The sequence below is a fragment of the Oreochromis niloticus genome, linkage group LG20, assembly GCF_001858045.2.
Source record: "Oreochromis niloticus isolate F11D_XX linkage group LG20, O_niloticus_UMD_NMBU, whole genome shotgun sequence".
Classification (NCBI taxonomy): domain Eukaryota; kingdom Metazoa; phylum Chordata; class Actinopteri; order Cichliformes; family Cichlidae; genus Oreochromis; species Oreochromis niloticus.
The window spans coordinates 24,998,331-25,019,469 of NC_031984.2; the positions used below are offsets into that span (position 1 = coordinate 24,998,331).

General features: G+C 38.7%; 1 protein-coding gene across 2 annotated transcripts in view; it reads left to right on the forward strand.

Annotated features, from left to right (window-relative positions):
• The window catches only part of sema3bl (sema domain, immunoglobulin domain (Ig), short basic domain, secreted, (semaphorin) 3bl), a 62,779-nt gene extending 43,869 nt beyond the window's left edge, over positions 1 to 18,910 (forward strand). The window contains exons 6-16 of one of the 2 annotated variants that reach the window (XM_005478340.4): positions 980 to 1,096; positions 1,296 to 1,438; positions 3,101 to 3,215; positions 3,359 to 3,428; positions 3,550 to 3,694; positions 8,086 to 8,317; positions 8,450 to 8,541; positions 8,822 to 8,863; positions 8,976 to 9,201; positions 11,365 to 11,492; positions 12,880 to 18,910. In XM_005478340.4, coding sequence (XP_005478397.1) covers positions 980 to 1,096; positions 1,296 to 1,438; positions 3,101 to 3,215; positions 3,359 to 3,428; positions 3,550 to 3,694; positions 8,086 to 8,317; positions 8,450 to 8,541; positions 8,822 to 8,863; positions 8,976 to 9,201; positions 11,365 to 11,492; positions 12,880 to 13,392 — 1,823 coding nt within the window. In that variant the 3' untranslated portion in view covers positions 13,393 to 18,910. Of the gene's footprint in view, positions 1 to 979; positions 1,097 to 1,295; positions 1,439 to 3,100; positions 3,216 to 3,358; positions 3,429 to 3,549; positions 3,695 to 8,085; positions 8,318 to 8,449; positions 8,542 to 8,821; positions 8,864 to 8,975; positions 9,202 to 11,361; positions 11,493 to 12,879 lie in introns of both variants that reach the window. The other variant, XM_005478339.4, reaches the window with a different exon arrangement.
• Positions 18,911 to 21,139: the final 2,229 nt, after the last annotated feature.

The window sequence follows — 21,139 nt, forward strand, 5'->3', positions numbered from 1 at the left end:
TCTTCTTTTGTATTCCTAAAGCCTTAACCAAATGCTGAAAGAAAGAAACAACAAATACACACACAGAGCTTCGACCGACACTCTGCAGCCCTGGATGAGAAAGATAAAGAGAAACAGAGACCCTGAGAATGAAACAATAAAAACCTGATGAAAATCCTCTTCATCAGTTATCAACTCAATGATGTCTCCTCCTCAGTTTTAGGATCTTTTCCCAACAGGCGCAAACCTCAATTCCCCACGACCTGTCAGCAATCATTATGATGTCCGTGCGTTTATACTTGTATGTCATACCACATAGGTTTGACTGCGTGTCTCGCTGTACGGTAAAGAAGTATCTGTGCATTTCTAATACTATTATCATGGCCAAATAAAATAAGAAGAATTAATTTTCACTTTCCATAAGGTCACATGAGAGCAGTCTGTCACCAGATTGAGTTTCTACACCAGCTGGGAAAAATTAAAAACAGTTGTGTTTTTGAAAACAACCCAGCTTCACTATGAAAAACTCACTCTTATAATTCTTCATTATGTGATAGTATCAGTGGGTTGTTTTATAGCCGCTTGGGGTCGCTGTCTTGTCTTGTGACCGATAACCCCCAACAGCTGAGGATTTCCCAAAATGTACTGTGACAAATGTGTTGGAGGAGGGATTTTGTTATTTATCTCCATTTGCAAGAATTTTCGGAGCGGCTGAAACTTAAAATTGGTCCACTGCTGATGGTCTCAGTGCAGGATGCTTAAGTTTCAAATAACACTCCCTGTGTGTTCTGTGTTGGGTTTGTTCATTTTCTTCTTTCCTGTCCTGCATCTATGTTCTTCATTTACCTAAACCTCAAACTCACCCATTATTTTTTGCTGCCTTTCCTTTTTTATTTACTAATTACCCTCTTTTTACATTCTTGCAACCATTTTCTGTAAACTCTGCTCTTCTCATCATCTTTTTTTCCCCTTCTTTTAAACATTTCCTGTCTCTCTGTAGGTGGGGAGCTGTATACAGGACTGACAGCAGATTTCCTGGGAAGAGACTCTGTGATATTCAGAAGTATGGGTGGTCGCTCCACAATGAGGACAGAGACTGACCAGAAACTCCTTCATGGTAATGTTTCACTCTTTGGCCAAGCATTTCTACAATACAGTGACAATACAAGACAATGTTAAGTCAACAAGAAGTACAAACAAACAACAGCAAGTCTGTCAGAAATATGCAAAATTTTACTATAAAGATGCTGAAATAAAGATCAAAGTGATTTACTCATACTCCCACATGCAACTCTTTTCCATCTTCAACCTTGCAGATCCCAAGTTCATTGCAGCCCACCTCATCCCGGATAATGATGACAGAGACAATGATAAGGTGTATTTCTTCTTCACTGAGAAGGCCACAGAGGCTGGAGAAAGAGAGGGTGCCATACACACACGAGTTGGACGAGTGTGTGCGGTAAGATACTCCATAATACTTTTTATATATGATGTAAATTTTTCTGTTAAGGTTTAGAAATTAAGTTGTAAAAGCCACCTCAATAGAGACAGACCCTGGCTTTTCACTATGTATGTGTTTATTATTAATCTCTTGTCTCTCTTCCACGGTGTGTTTTTGCCCTATCTTCCTCCCCTCACCCTTAACCGGTTGTGGCAGATGGCCGCCACACCTTCAGCCTGGCTTTGCTGGAGGTTTCTTCCTGCTAAAAGGGAGTTTTTCCTTCCCACTGTCATCAAGTGCTTGCTCATAGAGGGGACATTTGAATGTTGGGGTTTTCTATTAGTTATTATTGTACGGCCTTTACCTTACAATATAAAGTGCTTTGTTGCTGACATTTTAATATATCTACAACTACACCAGAAACTGCATTATTAGAGGATTAAGCATTGATAAAATACATATAGCATCATACATGTCGCATATAATGCCACAGAAAGACAGAGAAACAAAGTTTCATTAACTCGGGAGATCCACAAAAACTGATGCTTACATATGCTGAAACACTGAAAGATGGTTTGTTGATAGGTGTGGATGAGAGAAGCCAGATGTTCAGGTGAGCTAGACATGCACTTCCTCGAGGCCATTCAAATATCCTGTCCCCGGAATGAGTCATCTGTTGGGATATTTCACTTGAAGATGAGATTGCAAAGGAGCACAAGAGTAGTCACAATAGGTCTCATATTTTGAGTCATTGATAAGCTACAGAAACACTGAGCTAGATACTGTAAAGGCAAATACTTTGACTCAGGGGACTTTCTGAGTGTAAGGCCACATACAGATGTCTGCAGAATTAATTTTCCAGGATAGAAGGTAATGGTTTTATGGGTTTATCCTCCTATTATGTCAGTCATAAACTACCTTGTGGGAAAAAAAAAATTTCTTTTGGGGCGATCAAATATTTACTTTCCCCAAGGTTGATCGTGAAATTTAGAAGTATATGAAATGTTTCTCCTTCCAAAATGCACACAGCTGTCAGATTTCCCAACAATGATCTCCATCTGCCCTACACGCTCCGTAACATTCTTTCACGCAATGATTTGCCTTATAAACCCATGTCTGCACTGTAACAGCACACGCAAATACAGGCATGCATAAAATATTACACACAAATACACACAAGCACAAAAACATGCACACAGCTGCTGAGGTTTCCATTGATTTTGATAGACTGTGTCAGTAAAGTTTGGATAAACCACTCAGGCAAAAACCCACTTAAACTTTCACCATCTAACCTTCTTTCTCCTTCTCATGTGTTCACCTTTTTCCATCTTTATTGTTTTCTTCCTCATACAAGTAGTATTTCCTTCTCAGGCCTCCAATTCTTTCCGAGACAAATGTCATCCACACTCCTATAGTGATTTTTGCCAAAAAGCTTTTTACCAAAGCTGATCACCATTATACGCATTCACACATACACATAAACTGAGGAGCTATGAGTAGATCTCTTGCTTCGAGATCAGAAAATCCTAATTCGAAGCTAAAGCTGAAACTCAGCACTTTCATCATCTTTCACTTCACATCCAGTGAGGTGGTGTAAAGAGCCAAAACAATGAATGATTTGTGTTTGGAAATAAATACGCAGCTGTGCTTTATAGATTGATTTTCTGTATCTTGAGCCAGAATGATGTCGGCGGTCAGAGAGTGCTGGTCAATAAGTGGAGCACCTTTATCAAAGCCAGACTTGTCTGTTCTGTACCAGGACCTCACGGAATCGATACTCACTTCAACCAACTTGGTGAGACACATTAAAGCACACACACACACACACACACTATTTACATGAGAATTTTCATATGATCCTGCACTTGGTTACAATGTATCATATCTGCACATATTTATACTCCCACGCCACATTGACACTGTCTTTTGGTAAAACAGAGGATGTTTTCCTGATGAGGACCAAGGATGAAAGGAACCCAGATGTCTATGCAATCTTCAGCACCATCAGGTAAACATGCATAGAGCTCAACTTTCAAAATAATGTGCACTCAACATCCGTACGACTCAGTAACATGATTTTTGGGTATGTTATATTCTAACACTGTACATTTCCATTCTCTTCTTTACAGTAATGTATTCCAGGGCTTTGCTGTGTGTGTTTACCGCATGACTGATATCAGAGAAGTTTTCAACGGACCTTTTGCACATAAAGAAGGTCCTGACTACCAATGGGGTGCTTATGAAGGCAGGGTTCCTTATCCAAGACCAGGCGTGGTGAGTGATTACAATCCAAATGTATCATTTTTAATTTTAAAGTTACTTGAGCATTGTTGCTGCCCAGCATTAACCATACAAATGACCCTGCTGTGCTTCCCAAAAACGTAATACATGTTGTTGATGCCAACATTATGAGGAAATACTCATAATGCAACTTCTAATGAAATTCAGAATCTGTCTCTATAATGTGCATAACTAGTGTTGGCGAACCAACTGCAAAGACTTTCTGAATGCAGACACCTCACTTTATCGTTATTGTCAGGTGTGCTTAGGTTGTCATTTTGAGGGTTTTTTTTTTTTCAGAATCACCTATTCTTAATGTTGTTATTCACACTGACTGCATAATTTCACTGGACGAATTTGTGGCAAGATTTTCCAGATCCAAATAAACAGATTAGACCACTCAGACCACTGCATTTGGCAACAAGCTTAAAATCTGCACTGAATATACAAATATTAAAATCATAGTATTTTACCTCATCCGGGTCAGTTGGGTCAAATATTTCTCTGCCTCCTCAGATGACGTCCCATCTTTGCCAACAAGAGTTCAAACCTCACTAAAAAGTTCAGTTGTGATACATCTTCAACTCCGAGATCAAACCTTAAAATTTTTCCTGTTGCTGACTTCTCTGAGAATTGGATGAATCCAGAATTTCCATTTCTTCTCTCTCGTTAGAAACATCAGGACCAGCTTAATATTGCTTGATGTCGATGCATTCAGTGTGCATGTGTGTATATATATATATATTATTATGCAGAACAACTTCGGAGCCAAAAAATGTAGACTTTAGTGTTGTGTTTTTTGGAACACGCTTGGAGTGTAAAGGCCTTACAAAAACTAGTAATAGTAAAACTTGACTGTTGGATAACTGACTTAACTGATGCTATTTCTTCATAACATTTGCAAATTAATTCCCGTACAGTAGCTGAAACATATCAGAATGTGGTTTGACACTAAAAAAACGGACTGCAGTGGTGTGCATATATAATAACAGTTGCTCGGCTCCTGTGTGTACTAAAACTGAGGGGAAAGAGGAGCTATCACAACATTAAGGATGGGGTGTAGAAAGTTTCCGTGTCAGTAAACTAAACTACTGTACACGGCGGTGCAGCTGTGGTGACTGTACGCAGTGCAGACCCTTCTTCTGGTTAACATCCTGACACTCAGCAGAGCTCTGTCAAGTTCTCCCAGCCACATCGCTGTAACTCAGTATTGTTATACACACAAACACATGTGTAAGCAGCATCATTACCATAGTGAATGGGAGGGTATGGGGGCAGGAGGAAAATGAATTATGTGAGAACAGAGCAGACACCTCTGTGGTTTCTCCGCACTGGCTCTTTGATTAACAGGAATGTCTTGGCCTTAATCTGCGAGTAAGAGAAGGAAAAAGGAAATAGAGAAGGAAGAAAGAAAGAAAATGGTGATGGCTCAGGGCAGACCGGAGGAGGCACAGATGGTGGGAAGAGTGGGGTTGCTTTTTTTCCTGGCTTGATATTTGGCTGCAGTTAAAATTTTTACCCTCTCCTCTTAAACTCAGTTACAATAACCTACATTGTTCTTTTTCACTTGCACCGACAGAACACTAAAGTCCTTTTTATTTCCATGGATTTTTCATTGAAACAGATTTAAGCCTCATCCTACCCATCATCGACTCTTAAGTCACCTGTCAAAACATAAAAGAATGAAAAATGGAAGTTAATTTCAGATTTAGTTGATTTATCTGCTCAAGATATTTATCTTGGATTGAGATGTTCCTGTGTTTAAACTTCACCAGAATTGTTTCCAGCAGACCAAATGACGGGGGGATCTTTTTTATTACAGTTTTACTAAAGCTGTAGAGGTAATCCTACCAAGGCACAGATATGGAATTTGATAGATTTATTAACCTTGTGTTTTCCAAAATTGTTTTTTTTGTTTTTTGTTTTTTGCCATCTTTACTGAAATTTTCATCACCAAAGCCTCAGATTTGATCTTGAACTTTATCTTAATTCTTGATCTTTATAGAACAGTGAAGTCAGATGGGATGAAACATACTTTTTGGCATTAAAGTTATATTTGTAATGCTTTAAATCAGCCCATATCTGCCCACACCAACCTATCTAGTATGAAGTATTGGGGTTTTTTTTTTTACCTTCGAGGTCAAAAAGGGGTGAAAATGCAGGTGATTCATTAGGATTTAAACTTACAAAACATATGCTTGACACATGAACATATACAGTAATAGTATAAATTAATAGGTGCCTGTCAAACATACATCATTTCCTTCTCATTATTTATTGTTGGGCTTTAAATGTAGACATAAGGCAGTTCAGCTGCTGCAGCAAAGTTTAGATAGGTCGAGTATTAACTTGGGAACTTTTTCAGTTTAGGTTTTACTTGAAGTGCAAACAGATGAGTGGAGACACATTAGTGAAGTTTCCTCTGCTGCACAAGCATTTAATGTTCAATGTGTAAGCTGAGCAGGTCGAAAACAGATGCATTTTAAGTCCACTTATTTCTGCTCAGAAACCATGTTTAGGGTTAAGTGTGAGGTCAGTTTTACTGTATACGAATGCCACCAGTTGATTTTGATCCATGTTTTATCTGAAGTTGTGCTTGGAAGGTATGCAAGGACAATTTACAACAATGTCATACATTCATATTTAAAACTGTATGATAAACATTTGAAGTTTGTGAGTCATCATTATTCCCTTTGAAGGATTTAGCTTATACATTCCACATCTTCTGGAATAAATTATAACCAGTGTGATTTGGAAAACATACTCAGAAAAATTATGCATCGATAGTTTGTGCATATTTGAGGGTAACCTCCCTGCACAGCTCAAATCCCCCCTCTGAAACTGGATCTATGCCATTCCAGAGCTATTGTGTGGATCAGTTACTGTTGTGATAAGCAGTAGTAATTATATTCCCTCCATATGGAAGTGCAGTCTGGAAAGACAATTACACGCAATACAATATAACAATACCATACCTTCCATTATAATGTGATCAAATACGAAACTGGACTCTCATGAATCCGTTATGTGTAAGTTCATTAATCTCTATTTAATTTCTCTCCATTTCTCAACCTCAATTTAAGATTTTTTGGCAAAACTGTTACTACTGCAACCTTTTTTGTTCTTTGAATTTCAAACTTGTCTTCAGCATGGAGAAGCCAAACTTCAAATAATCAGAGAATCTGATAGTCTATAGTCTTTATTCTGTAACATAAAAAGCATTGGGGATACTGGTATCTCTACACGTTTGTGTCATAATACCTCCAATTACCCTGAAACAAATGAAACTCAACTCAACCAGAAATAAAAACTCAACTGAAATGAGCAATCTGAACTGTTGAAACAAATGGTTGCAGCACTTGCACTTCAATAAAGTAACACTATTGAAACGAGCCACTAAGTACTCTTTTGTTGTCTTTGGTGACCATTTGTATATTAAATCCAGACTGCAGTCTTGTGAACCTCTTTTCTTTATCTTGAAAGGAAAGACCTCTGTAAAGAAGAGGTCAAGCCCTACTTGCTTATTGTTGAAGTACTTGAACTTAATAAGAGCCACAGCAGGTTGCATCATCCTTTAACTGTGACAGGAACGCCATCAAAGCTTAAGAGAAAACTAAACGAAGTGACAGTCTGAAGAAGGTAAATCAGCTTTGGAAGTGCAGAAAAAGCCGTTGCTTTTCAGTGGTTTTGACCACCAGCAGAGATGGCGGGGTCAAGTATTTGGTGACTGGCATTTTCTCACCCATAAATCTAATGTAAAAGAGTTGCAATGAAGATTAATGAAACTGTCAGTGTGTCACAAAACCTTAAGCTGCTTCATGGAGAACTGTAGATCTAAATCAAATAAACAAACCCAGAGACCATATAGTTCATATAAATGCTTTCATTTGGACTGTTTTCAGCACTATTAATTTTTTACAGAATCTCCTAACACATTCATTTTCTCACTGTTACACTGAGACAAATGGCTGGATTTTTTTCTTTGTTTTTTGGCAAACAAACTGCTTCCATGCACATAAAGCTACAACAGTGGTTCTGAACTTTCATCCAAAGTTTTCAGGCACAATAAAACTCTTAATGAGGGCTTTCTGAGAAGTTTTCTACACGATAATTAGCCCACAGTTCTTACCGAAAGCACACCCCCTGTATGCAAGAAAATGCTGGGAATTTAATGTCAACGTGGAAAAGGCGAGAATTTAGATTTCTTCCTTCTGTCGTGATTCTGTTTGCCTGTCCATGTCTCATTCCACTTTCTTCACTTTAAATGGCCCATCAGTTAGCCAAACAAAATTTGCTCTATGGATTGAATATCAGCTGTAATCATTCGTTTTCTCTCTTTTCCTTTGTTTTTCTATGTCTTTCTTATCTCCCTCATATCTCTCCAGTGCCCCAGTAAAATCATCAATCAACCTGGCAGGGAGTTTGGGAGCACAAAGGACTTCCCCGATTCAGTCCTGCAGTTTGCCCGCAACCACCCGTTGATGTGGCGGCCGGTGTATCCAGCCCTTCGTCGCCCTGTGCTTGTAAAGGCCAACATTCCTTATAAGCTGAAACAAATAGTGGTGGATCGTGTTGAGGCGGAGGACGGGCTGTATGATGTCATGTTTATTGGCACAGGTAGGTGCATTTCATTCCATAACTTTTAGCCATCCAGGTCCATTTTAGCCATCCAAGCACAGACACTGAATTATTGGAGCAGACAACACTACGCCTGTTCTGTAGCCCTTTAATTTTCTCCTTGTCTTTCAGATATTGGCACAGTATTGAAGGTCATTGCACTAAACAATGGAAACAGTCTAGAGACAGAGGAAGTCACACTAGAGGAGCTACAAGTCTTTAAAGTAAGGCTTATTCCATTAAGTATGTTAAATATACACTCTGTGATAATGTACTGTAGGATTCATCCATATTCCAGAAATGTTTTATCATTATAGGTAACATTTCATTTACTTTATCTTTTAGGACTTATTTGCAGATGATAGTATCCAAGAACTATGCAAAAAGCTGGTTCATAAATTGTAAAATTTATAATTCTGCTCTTCACTTTCAAATGCATCTGTTTTGAGTCTTCTTTAAGTCCCTAAGTGCAACAACAGAAGTTAATCATTTTCAATATTGCAGGTGCCAACTCCAATTACATCACTGCATATATCCGTGAAAAGGGTGAGTTAATCCAACTGTAATTGCTACTTTCAGTTCCTGCTTCTGTCAGTTGACATGCAGTGTTCTCTACATGATGCCTTACTTCCTTTTTTCTCCTCATCATTTCAAACAGCAAGCCTTGTATGCAAGCTCTCCACTAGGTGTGGCGCAGGTGAAGCTCCATCGCTGTGAGACTTACGGGAAAGCCTGTGCTGAATGCTGTCTTGCCAGAGACCCTTACTGTGCATGGGATGGATCCTCCTGTACGCGATTCATTCCCAACAGCAAACGACGCTACCGCAGACAGGACATCAGACATGGAAACCCTGCACTGCAGTGTGTGGATCAGAATCTCAGTGGTAAGCTTGGCTGTAACTCTGCCCCTTGTTTTGTTTCTTCTTTGTTGATTATGTGGGACTGGCCACAGCGACTTCTTGAAGTAACCACTGTAAGGCTTTTCTCTGAAAGTCAAACAATTGAATCATCTGTCACATACCCCTTCATTGACGGGGCTTCACTGAATCAAGTAGTCTTTGGTTTTGTCATCTAGTGTGCATTGCAATCACTGGATAAACAAAAGCTTACTAAATTGATATTTTCATATTCTAGTAGGGCTAGCTGTCATGATTAAAAAAGAAACCCACATGACATCATGGACTGGTGGTTAACCAATCCATCATGGGAGAGCTGAAACCTGAGATGGAGTGGTTTTTAAACTATGTTAGCTACAACCGCGTCTTAACGAAGTGTAAGGTATGGCAATATTTCAGACTTTTGTAGGACAACCCAGAAAAACATTGAAGTTGCTGATCATTCCACATCAAAGTGGCAATCAGCTGAAAAATGCACGACCTCTTTTCACTGATTTTAAGAGATTTAGGAGTAGACAGGAAGGACACCAGTGAGATGTCAGTCTCCTGTATACTGCACATCTCTTTAGAAATCAAAGGCCAGCTTCTTTTAGTTTGAAAGAATGAATGAACGTGGTTGTGCCTGTCTGGGTCGGATTATGTTTGTGAGACTTCTTCCACAGGATGAAAACCATAGCGATTACAGTAGGAGGTCATTAAAACAGCCATTGAAAACCGCAGCTCAACCAAAATGATTCTCGGTCCAATGAATTTGATCTCATTGCCTTTGAAATGGTTGCTTCACCATGTCAGTGACCAGTCAGTTGCCATCTTCAAAGCAACTTTGGTGTAGCAATGAAATAAAAAGCTAAGAAATCAGAGTCAGTCATCAAGCTGTTTGCATCAGTTGAAATGGTCAAATTGTCAGTTACATGTACTCTATTAAATCTTGTTACCCTGCACAGAAATCAACATTAACTAGTCACATGCAGAGTCGAATCACGAGCTGACAGATTTGAAACAAACATTTTATCTGTTTTCAAATGGAAACTCGGAAACTTTGCTTTTAACTTTATAAGAATATAACCAGATAACAACTAGCTGGATCAAGTCACCTACTGCAAAACAGATGAGTTGAGTCAGGTCAGTCAGTCTGCATCTCAGTGCAGACTGACTCACACTGATTGCAACTTGCTGGTCCCACCAGGCAACCTGTACAATCAGCTTGTAAATTAAAGTGGTCATCTCAACTATTTGCAGTTGGTCTCCGACTACAAAAATTACTATACTATCTCAGGGTAAGCTGTCCTATTTTTACTCATGTGACTGAGACATATTTGCCAAGTATATGAGACAGAGGTTTTACAATACGTTAGTGCATGCAGAAAACAACCTAGCAATCATTTAAAACTAGTTCTCATAGTGTAAGCTTTGGGATTTGTGAAGTAGAAATATCAGCTAACATACTGAGTTCTTGGCAGAAAATGGCTGAGTTGATACCGGAGATCAGGGTGAGAAAAATGTGAAGACAGACAAGAAAAAGGAATTACATCATTGTGAATTGGGATAGAAAGAGTGTGTATGTTTTCTTACCTAAAGGCACACAGTGTAAGGGAGTGCACGGATGAAAGATGCCTCCCTAACAGCCTCCTGGTGAACCAAAGTTTCTTTGTGCCCAAGTGTGAGGTTGTTTACATAAGTATTCAAGGGGCAGACGTCTTCAGATTCCATCTCTTCATTGTTTATGTGTAGTCACATGACAAACTCTTAACTAAGTCAGTCAGAGTTTTATTTTATTCACTATATTGTCTGGGGCTACACACCAAATACTCAGGTCTTTATATTTATCTTTATATGTAATGCTGTACAGTAGAAGGTGTCCTTGAGGAGAATGTAACCTGGATACAGGCAGTGGTACTTATTTTTAAAGGTCTGGGCTCACATTGTCAGATAATGGTGAAGAGCTCAGTCATTCAGGAGGGAATGAAAGTAGAGTCACTGTCCTCTGCCACAAAAGAAACCAGCAGAGATGATGATGATGTTGGATTCTTCACTGGGTAAACCCAGGACAGACTGAAGATGTTGGATGGATGGATGGATGGATGGATAAACAGATAGATGGATGGATTTCATTCTTTAACTATTTGTCACTCTCTGTTTAAAAAAAAGAAGACCTTGACGTAACAGAAGACAGAGTGGTCTTTGGTACTGAGAACAACAGCACCTTCCTAGAGTGTGTTCCTCGCTCCCCACAAGCAACTGTCACCTGGCTGGTCCAACGTGATGACCACAAGGAAGAGGTAAGATTCCCAGTGAACAACATTCAGGTTAAAATCAACACAATAAAAGGCCTGTCGATGTCACTGCATCCAAAATAGGATGAAGGTGGGAACGTTTTGGCAAACAGTCGAGGGGTGGAATAAAACTTCTGGCAAAGAATGTTCTGAGTAATTGCCTTTAAAAGTTAGACTTGAGTGTGAGTTTGGCACGTGGTTGATACAGTTGACAACCATTTGGCATGTGGTTGAAATTAAGCAGCTGCATTTCAAAGCAAAATGCACAATCATTCTCTCCCTCACTTCCATAAACAGTGAATTCTCTGCAAACCTTGACCATATGCCACTGAAAGTGTCACTCACTGTCTGCTGGTCACTGAGACTTAAATACAGTCTTTTTTTTCTTTTTAAGTCAGAAAATTATGTTGCTCTGTGTGCCCAAACCCACAGTAATCACTCAACCGTTTGAGGTCATGTTCCTCCAAGCTAAACTGAGTGTCGTGGTCAGCCATGCAAGTATTAAAGCATTACCACCCTTCTCCATTTCCCTGCAAATAAACATCTGGCTGCCACTCTATCTGACAAGGCTGCCATGTTTTTGTTGGCATCAAAGGGTGGTTGAAGGATAGGATCTGACGAGGGAGTTGGGAGGTAGATGGAGGAAAATGTAGAAATGAATAGGGTTGGCAGAGAGACTTTGGGTGGCAGTATGGAAAGATTAGAGAATGTGAGGAAAGAAAACGGAAGAAAACTAAAAAATAAAAACAGTGACTGGATCCCATGATATATTTTTGATGTTGCAAACCAAGTTGAGAAAACAATACAAACAGTTCTCCCTTTCTCTTTTTCTCATAATGTGAAGTGAAGACTAAAAGCTTTCTTGTCCCGTTTTCTTTGTACTGTGTTTACACATTGTTGGGCAGTTTTCAGTGTTTACTTCTTTAAAGAACAATGCCTCTGTGGTATTTGCCCTGGGAAACATGTGATATTTAAGGTCAAATTCTGGTCAGAACTAGAAATTTCTGCTCCTTTAGGGACAGAAATCCTAAAACTTTAACACATAAATCAAGAATTAACCAACCAACAAACAAATCTATATAGATATATAGCAATAAATTAAAAAGATAAAGGTTAGGTTGAGGGTCTGATTGCAGTTATATATGAAGTGCCAGTTAACTTTTTCATGCTTTTTTGATTAGCACGTTTAGATCTTTGCATTAGTCAGTGGAGATTTAACCAAATCTGTGAAAAGTTATTTCCATCACGTTGCATCATTATGACTTGACAAATTGAAGCTGAGTCATGAGCAAACTTCAAGTGAAAAGCAATGATGGTTGAATTGACTTGGTGAGGTCATTAATATGTTGTTGTATCAAATATCAGACACATATTTTCTATCTGCCACACTTAGGTGAAGCTAGACGATCGTGTGATGTCCACGGATCAGGGTCTCCTGTTTCGTAACCTTTTCCACCAAGATGAAGGCGTCTACATCTGCCGCTCTCGAGAGCACGGCTTCACGCAGACGTTGGCCCGCATCACCCTCGAAGTCCTCCAAGGGGAGACCGTGGATGAGCTCATGTCGCGTGGACACACAGGAAACTCTGACTCAATCAAAGACCGGTCTACAGGGACTCTCAGAGCCTGGATGCCTTGCAGCGCCTACAGCAGGGGCGGTTCATCAAGCCAAATCGGCCAGTCGCGCATATGGTTCAAGGATATCATGCAGCTCATCGGGCCGTCTAACCTGCCGCACGTGGAGGAGTACTGCGAGAGGATGTGGTGCAATGACAAGCTGAGGAGGAAACACAAAAGCATGATAGAGAAGTACCGCCAAGCACAGGAGAGCGCCAGGAAGACTCGTAGCAAGAGCTCCGGTGAACGTAACAGGACGCCGCGGGATCTAAGGGCGTGGGAGGAGTGACAAAAAGAAGGAGAGGAGTGGAATATGAGAGCAAAAATGTAAATGTGGGATAAAAGACAAATGTTAGTTCAGGACAAGATAAATAGACAGGCATGAAGACCAGCCTAATAGTTTTTTGTAAAACCATGGTAGATCAAAGCAGCGTGTCTCTTTTGCTCATTTCAACAAAATGAATTTTAGTGTATAAAGAAAATTAGTGCATTAAAAAATTAGTGTATAAAGAATCTGAAAAAAATGCTCAGAATATTTGACAGTCATGTTGGATGGAAGCACACTTGAGCTGAAAAACTCCTGCATGTGAAAGTGTATGGGAAGTTTCGGGTATTATGAAGTTAGTGCATAACCCGTGTGTTTCTGACTGTCCCCCCAACAAAGACCAAAGTGTTCACTTGTCTGGAAGGATGGCACAAAAAGAGACTCCAACTGAAGTGAACAGGTTGTTGCTAATCCTGATGTTGACAGTAGTTAAAAAAAAAGAGATCAGAGACAATTTTTCAACAACACTCTGAGGATGCTTTTTAAAATCTCAGTCACTGAGGAGTTGTCTGCCTTCCCCACCTTTGTTCTTTCGTATTTCTAGTGTCACTGATATGGCAGGAAGTGTTTTGATTTAATCAACTTCTGTCTTCACTGAGAAAACCTGCAAAACTTCTCATTCTCAGATTTAAGTGACATACACGTACCTGCGGGGTGATTTTAGTTACAGCTGGTTTCCTGCTTTTCAGCCTCATTGACTCTTCAGTGATGGTTTGTGATTTCTTGTATGTAATCATTAATTTTCTTTTGCAAAGAGTACATACACACAGACACACACACACACAGACACACACACACACACTCTTTTTTTTGCAAGAATTTCATACGATGCAGTTCACTGGATTCATTTCCTTCTTCTTTTACATTTAATGACCTGTGTCTCTTACCTTGCTTGTTATTACATATTCATGTTTGACTTCAGCTCATTAATGACTTTGCAGTATATTTGCAGAAGGAAAGTGCAACTTGTAAACATGTTTAGGCAATTGCTGTATCTGATCTTGGTCTGTCTGGCTCCATTTGTGCCAAGTCTTACATTAATGGAAGTCTTTAAATGCATAAGCTCAAACCAGAAGCTACCATAAGACGACTGTTGATGGTTCAGCAGATTAAAAGCACATGGCTTTATTTTTATTCCACTGGGTTGAACTTTCCATTAAACAACATGGTGGTTTATTTTTCATGATTTTGGTTACATGTCATAACACCTGTTAGAAAGAACCCGCATGATACTTGTCTCTGATATTTACCTCTATGAACTTTATGCATCTCAGTGCACTAAGTGCTCTCACTAAAGCTCCTTTTTAGTCCTTTCCATCAAGCTAAAGTCACTGGCACATGTCAGCATCCTGTCTGAATGAGGACCCTGATTTATTTTGCCATACAAATAACAATTATTTTAATAACCTCTTAATTTATGCATTTATTTTGTCTGTACAAAATGACTTAGCATTATGCTTTCAGTTTGTCTGCGTGACAATCTCATAAACATTTTCAAATAGCTTTTTTTTTTCTTTTCAAGTGCTGGTTAAAAGGAGCTATTCAAGTCAAAATTACATAACTTGACCTCTCAGTGGGGGATCCTGCCTCACACTTAAGCCACCCACTAAACTAATTTTCCCACAGTTTCTCTGTGTGCTGAAGCTCTCTGCTGATAATGGGGGAACAATAGAAAGGGGTCAAGTGTATTGGCTGGCTCCTCTTGTTTTCTGCAGTGTAAACACAAGTTTTAAGTGAAGCTTTGTTGTTAAAATATGATTTATGATTGCCGAAAAGATTTTTTTCTAAATTCGAGGGTGGAAAAGAGAATATAGGGTTGACATCACGGAACAGAGCACATATCTCAAGACAGGAGGAATTGACACTGAACAAACATACTAGTCTGGAGAGGAGTGAATTTCACACTCACGTTCGTCATCCCTGTGTTGGTGTAGCAGTAATGATGAGACCTCAGTCTCCCTCCATCTCCCCCAGGTCCTCCTAAGGCTTCGCTTTGCTTTTGGTTTCTGTTGAGTGTTGTCTGAAAAACTACAAATACTGAATAAGGTGAAATATAAACATTATATATTTGGGTAAAACACATAGTTTCTGTTAGGATTATCAAAGTATTGCGATTCTGATTCTGATAAAATATTCATGAACAAAATGTAAAAATCCATCATGACAAAACAAAATCTGTTTGTTGAACTGATGCGGGTGAGACATGAGTGTTGGGATGACTCCTCTGTTAACACTGGCCTCATATTTATTCAGACTATTATCCAAAGACACCAGATATATTCCTCAAGGCCAGTGATCTCTTCAACATAAACACTGTTTTGGGAGATTTGCTTAATAATAAGAAATGCTTTAAAAGAAGTGAAGTTCAGGAATGGCTATGAAGCTGCACGTCGATAGAAATAAGGTCTTAGGAGCATCTGAAGACACAGAAATCTGGTAAAGAACTGTATAAAAAGACCAGGTAATCAAGTACGCTTAGTGAAAGGCAATTCTTCACAAACACAGGGAGTGTGTGCTATACGCATAATGACAACAATGCACTTATTCTTATAGTCCTTCCAGTATTTACAGTTAAAAGGGAAGCTCTGTGGTCTGTGTCGATGGCTTTTTAAGACAGAAATGAAATGAGTAAAGTGACAAAAGCAGAGAAAAAGAGTCAGGGTGTCGTTAATTAAAGAGGTACTACAAGCATCTTATTTGGAATTCCTAAGGATCCTAACCCATATTATTATTTTTTTAATACATCATTGTATAATATTTCTAAAATGTGACCCCCCAAACTCCAACCCCAGTTTTGCAGCAAATGATCATTTTTAATCCATCCAAGCTTATTTTCTTAGTTTGAGAGTATGAGAAAGCCTATTAAATGACACCTATTACTTGTGTTTTCTCTGTAAACTCTTCTTCTACTGCACTGTTAATCTTAAAGAAAATGACTATAACAGGATAGAAGAGGGTTTTTTTTTTCTCAAAGCTTCCTATTTTAGTGTGAACGTTTTTCCTTTTCTTGTGTTGTGTCTTTTGTTTGAGCTTCTGCTTATGAATGAATTACTACCACTGCGACATTTTTAAAATGTATTTAAGGTGTAGTCGATTTGTAAACATAGTAAAACTGTATAAACATGCAAATTTCCATCTAACAGTAACTGTCAGAGGAGAGGAAGAGGAAATTGCCAAAAATAAATGCTAAAACTTGCTTTTACTTAACTTATACATGAAATTGAACAAGTATGGACTCCATATTTACAGACAAATGTGCCGTGACTGACTAAATGCAGTTATTTGTGCATGGTTCATAAACAATGTAAATCTATTCAGTGCTTTTCAGATTTGCACAAAGTGTGTTTTGTTATTGCATGTGATATTTTCTATTTTTATCTTCTTAGGATGATGTTCTTATAATGTTCGCTTTGTATAGCTATCCCATGCTCTCGACATCATTTCATTTTCATGTAAAACTGTTTTTTAATGATTATATAAAACAGCTGATGGATTGGTCATTTGATGGGGATTCAAACACCCGTTAATAATGTGATACTTGTGTTTTAAGACATCTTTTTCACAGTCTTCATTCTGACATGCAGATAGATGTAAATGCAAAACTTTTCGTCCCATTTTATTTGATGTATAGAACCGTGGCATATATAAATGTCATGGACTATAACTAATGCTGTTAATCACACCTGTGTTTAAGCAGAAACAATCTGTCAAAATGAACCTTTCTGAGGCAGGAAGCTTGTTTCAGTGTTTACACCCTCTGGCAAAAATTATGGCATCATTGCAAGTGGAGGATCTTCATTCAACTCCTTTACCTTGTAGCAAATAAACAAACTGTGCCACAAAACTGTTTTTGTTTAATAGCGGAACATGAAAGATACCTCAAGCACATTAAATAATTGTAATTAATGTATTTAGTTTTTTCAAAATCAAGTAGAGGAAGAGAAGCTGTTGCACCCGGCTGATTGAAAGGAGGCAAGCCCCCAACAAGAGAGCTGTCAGTCGAATCAAACTCATTGCCAGAAGAATCCAACACTAAGTGTGGCTAAAGATGTTTGTTCCCAGTCAACCGTGCCTATAACTTGGAGTAAGCACAAACCAAAATGGGAAAGTTCTAGGAGGAAAACATGCGGGTAGACAGGAGATGTCAAAGTGTCAGGATAGAAAATCAAAGCAGTACGCCCTGAAAATGGAAAATGTTCAAAGCTGTTAACAAATGGGCCATAACAGGAGTCAATGTTTGTGACAGAATTATAAAAATGAAAACCAAAAGGAAAACCAACACTAACATCTAAACAGAAACAAGGTTACAGTGAGCTAGAAAGAGAAAGAAAAGAAGCAATCTTGGGACTATGGATGATTGGATGAAAGTGACCCCAGGGATAAATCACAAAGTCAGCCTACTGGGTAAGGAAAAGATACCCTGATGCTGTTCCACTGACACATATATGAAGATGACTGCTTGATGAAAACAAGCAAACGTTACCAGATAAAAGGCCCGGGGAAGATGGCAATCATTACTTCAGCAGTAAATGCAGAAGTGTACACTCAGATTTTAGGACCCTTCTCATCGGAAACCAGGTTTAGTGATGATAATAAAGTCATTTATCAGGTTGACAGTGCCTCTTGCAAGAGCCTTAAGAAGTTATAGAGCCTTAAAACCTTGAATCAGAAAAGACACATTACCTCAGTGCTATGGCCACAAAAAAAGGGTTAAGATTTCAATCTGACTGAAAATTTATGGTGAAAAACTGAGCTCAGCTGTTATTTGAAAAAGTTGGAATTAACCGGATGGAGAGTATTGCTTTTCATTAGTGAGCTCCATGCCTCAAACCATTTGGGGCATCATAAAAGGCTGAGGAGGTACTAAATTCAGATGATTTCCTCAACAGTGATTCAATTTTTTCCCCTCCACATGATCTTGAACAGAAATGTCATGTATTAAAATAGTTGAAATTAATTTGTTTGAGGTATGATTCATGAAGCCAGAATGTTCAGCTAATGAATAAAATAGCTCTGTGTCATATCTGTGATTTATTATTGTGCCGTGATACCATAGTTTTGCTGGGGGCTGTAGCTGCTCCTCCTGAATTTGACAGAAGTCTGCACATGCTCTGAACTCCACAGTTAAGGTGCATCAAGAAACAAAATGCAAAATGTGGTTTATCAGTTGTACAACAGCAAAGACTGTAGTTCAGTATCTACTACCTACAGTATCTGTAAAGTTGCAGTCCAGCTAGCACATAATCATTTTAAACCTGAAAGGTTCTTGAAGCATGCTTTTGATCGTAAGGATTCTTCAGCTAAAAATACTTTGCTTTGTGAAGTTTCCCATTATTATGTGGTTTAAACAAGTGTGCTGGTTTTAGACTCTGGCAGAAAGAGTCTTATTTAAATGTATATTTAAATACTATTTAAATGTCTTTCTATCCTGCATGCTATGAACTTGTATGCTATTTAACACAATTAAAAGTTTTTAACATCAGGTGATCCATGACTGGCTGCTTTGCTTTAACTTTATTCACAGACTGCGGTGAACATTGGTTGACTTTGCAGTGTTGTGGGAGGACTAGACTAATGGCACCAGTGACATAAATGTGGACAAATAGCAATGCCTTAAATCGAATCACTCATCAAGACTGCAATATATACTCTACTGAAACCAAGACATGCTCTATTTCATACTCAGCAACAAGCACCATGCAGCACACTGGCGATGAAGCACTAAATGTCACAGTACAGGACACTGACTCTAATTTAATATTGTTAAGACCTAAAGCATTGTTTTTTAGCTCAAACCAACCTTAAAGTTAGAAAATACATACAGCTAAAGGTTTTCATACTATAACAAATATCTCGGTGGAATAGTATCTGCTCTTCACATGCTTATGAGTGTGTGTGTGTGTGTGTGTGTGTGTGTGTGTGTTTGTGTGTGTGTGCACTCTCTCAAAAGTCTTCATAATAGCAGGAAAACATATGTAGGTCATTGGAGACTTAGAGACCAAGTGTCTGCCTATTTTACTGCCCGGTTACTGGTTCTGGCCATGCGTGTGATTGGAGGGTAATTGGGTTGTAACATCTCTGGAAATGTGGGGTAACAATGGCTGCTTGTCGCTTCAGCAAACAGACCATCTCATAAAAATCAAACCTGCAACTGAACCCACTAAACGACTTCACACCCTGTCAATTACTACAACCACAGAGCAAACAAGCCTGAGTGAACGTTGGCTCGTGCGTTTGACGTGCAGATGAGAAATTCTAGCGTGCACACAGCTCGCTATAAAACTCCAAAATACCAGTTCTGACGTCAGTCAACGTGTAAAAGAGAGTAAAGCAGCCTCGGTTGTTGAAGTAAGTTTGACGATTTACTGATGTGCAGAAATCAACAAAGGGAAACCAACAGGAGCCTCAGGAGGTTCGTGTCTGCGGGTTCCGAAATGTTCAAATTCTGGACACATCTCATTAACATGTAAAAGCCTTACAGGCTGTGGAAAATAGCTTTATGCTTTGGTTTCCAGTGATTTAATGAGAGATTTCATTTGGGTGTACAGAGATTTACGTCCAGGCTATGGGCACATCAAGCAGAAATCTCTGAGGTTGAAAAATTAAGTTCACTTTGTCAGGAAGGTGCATTTTGTTTTGAGTCTGGCATTACGTTTAATGTCACAGCGACTTATGGAAAACTAGCATGGGGGAATATTAACTGGTAGATTAAACAATTTTATCCAAATACGGCGATGTCCTGTTTTGAAAATAGCAGTTGAACTGAAAACCAGGCTCGAGGGTTCAAAATGAGAGCCCACAAAACCAATGGGTGCCATGACACTGGCCACATCCATCTTATATACACGTTGTATCACTGATAGACATAAACATGGTCAGCTATTACTGAAAAAGGAGATATAAATTTTCTAATGATGAAATTCACTTTGGCTGTTTAACCTCTATTATTGACTACCGGGCTTGTACAAGTGTAACGAGCACAATAGACTTCCCAGTCTTAAACATATAAAACAAGTCTAAGCAAAGGCTAAAGCTAAGGATATTTCCAGTATATGTTTATTATATTTTACTTTATTTTACTGCTTCAGTCTGTCTTTTTTATATCAGTTAACTAAATTGTTGTTTTACACTTTAGTTTAATTTTAGTTAACTAAAATAACCGTGATCCACAACAGCATTATTGATGCTGCTGCACTGCCATCGAGTTATGACCTACATTTGCTTCCTGTTATGACTACAGCTCAGAGGGAGCTGCTGCTGTCTCCTGTAATAACAATTAAATTCAAGTGCTAAAATGGTAGAATAACATTTATATTCTTTGTCTGTGACATGTTCAGGTGTATCCTAGACATTTAAATCATAACAAAACCTGTCCTGTTATATAATGCTGCAGATATCAATGTGTCTCCCAACAGAGGTTTAAATATAATGGCTATACTGGCCAAAAAAAGTGAAAATCCTGCAGAAATAACCTAGAAAAGATAAACTTTTACTTCAGACTTTTATTATTACATCCTTATTTTACGTCCCCTTATATCAGAGAACAACTCTCTCAAGATGCTAAGCTTTTTACAATCCCTGAAACCAAAGGCGTTGGTGTCGTTATTCAAATTCAGTTATGTTTTACACATAAGTCATTACTTTTCTTGAAGTAATCCAGTATCCTATTGAAATAATCACTGAAAAAAGTAATTTGTCACATTAGCTTGTC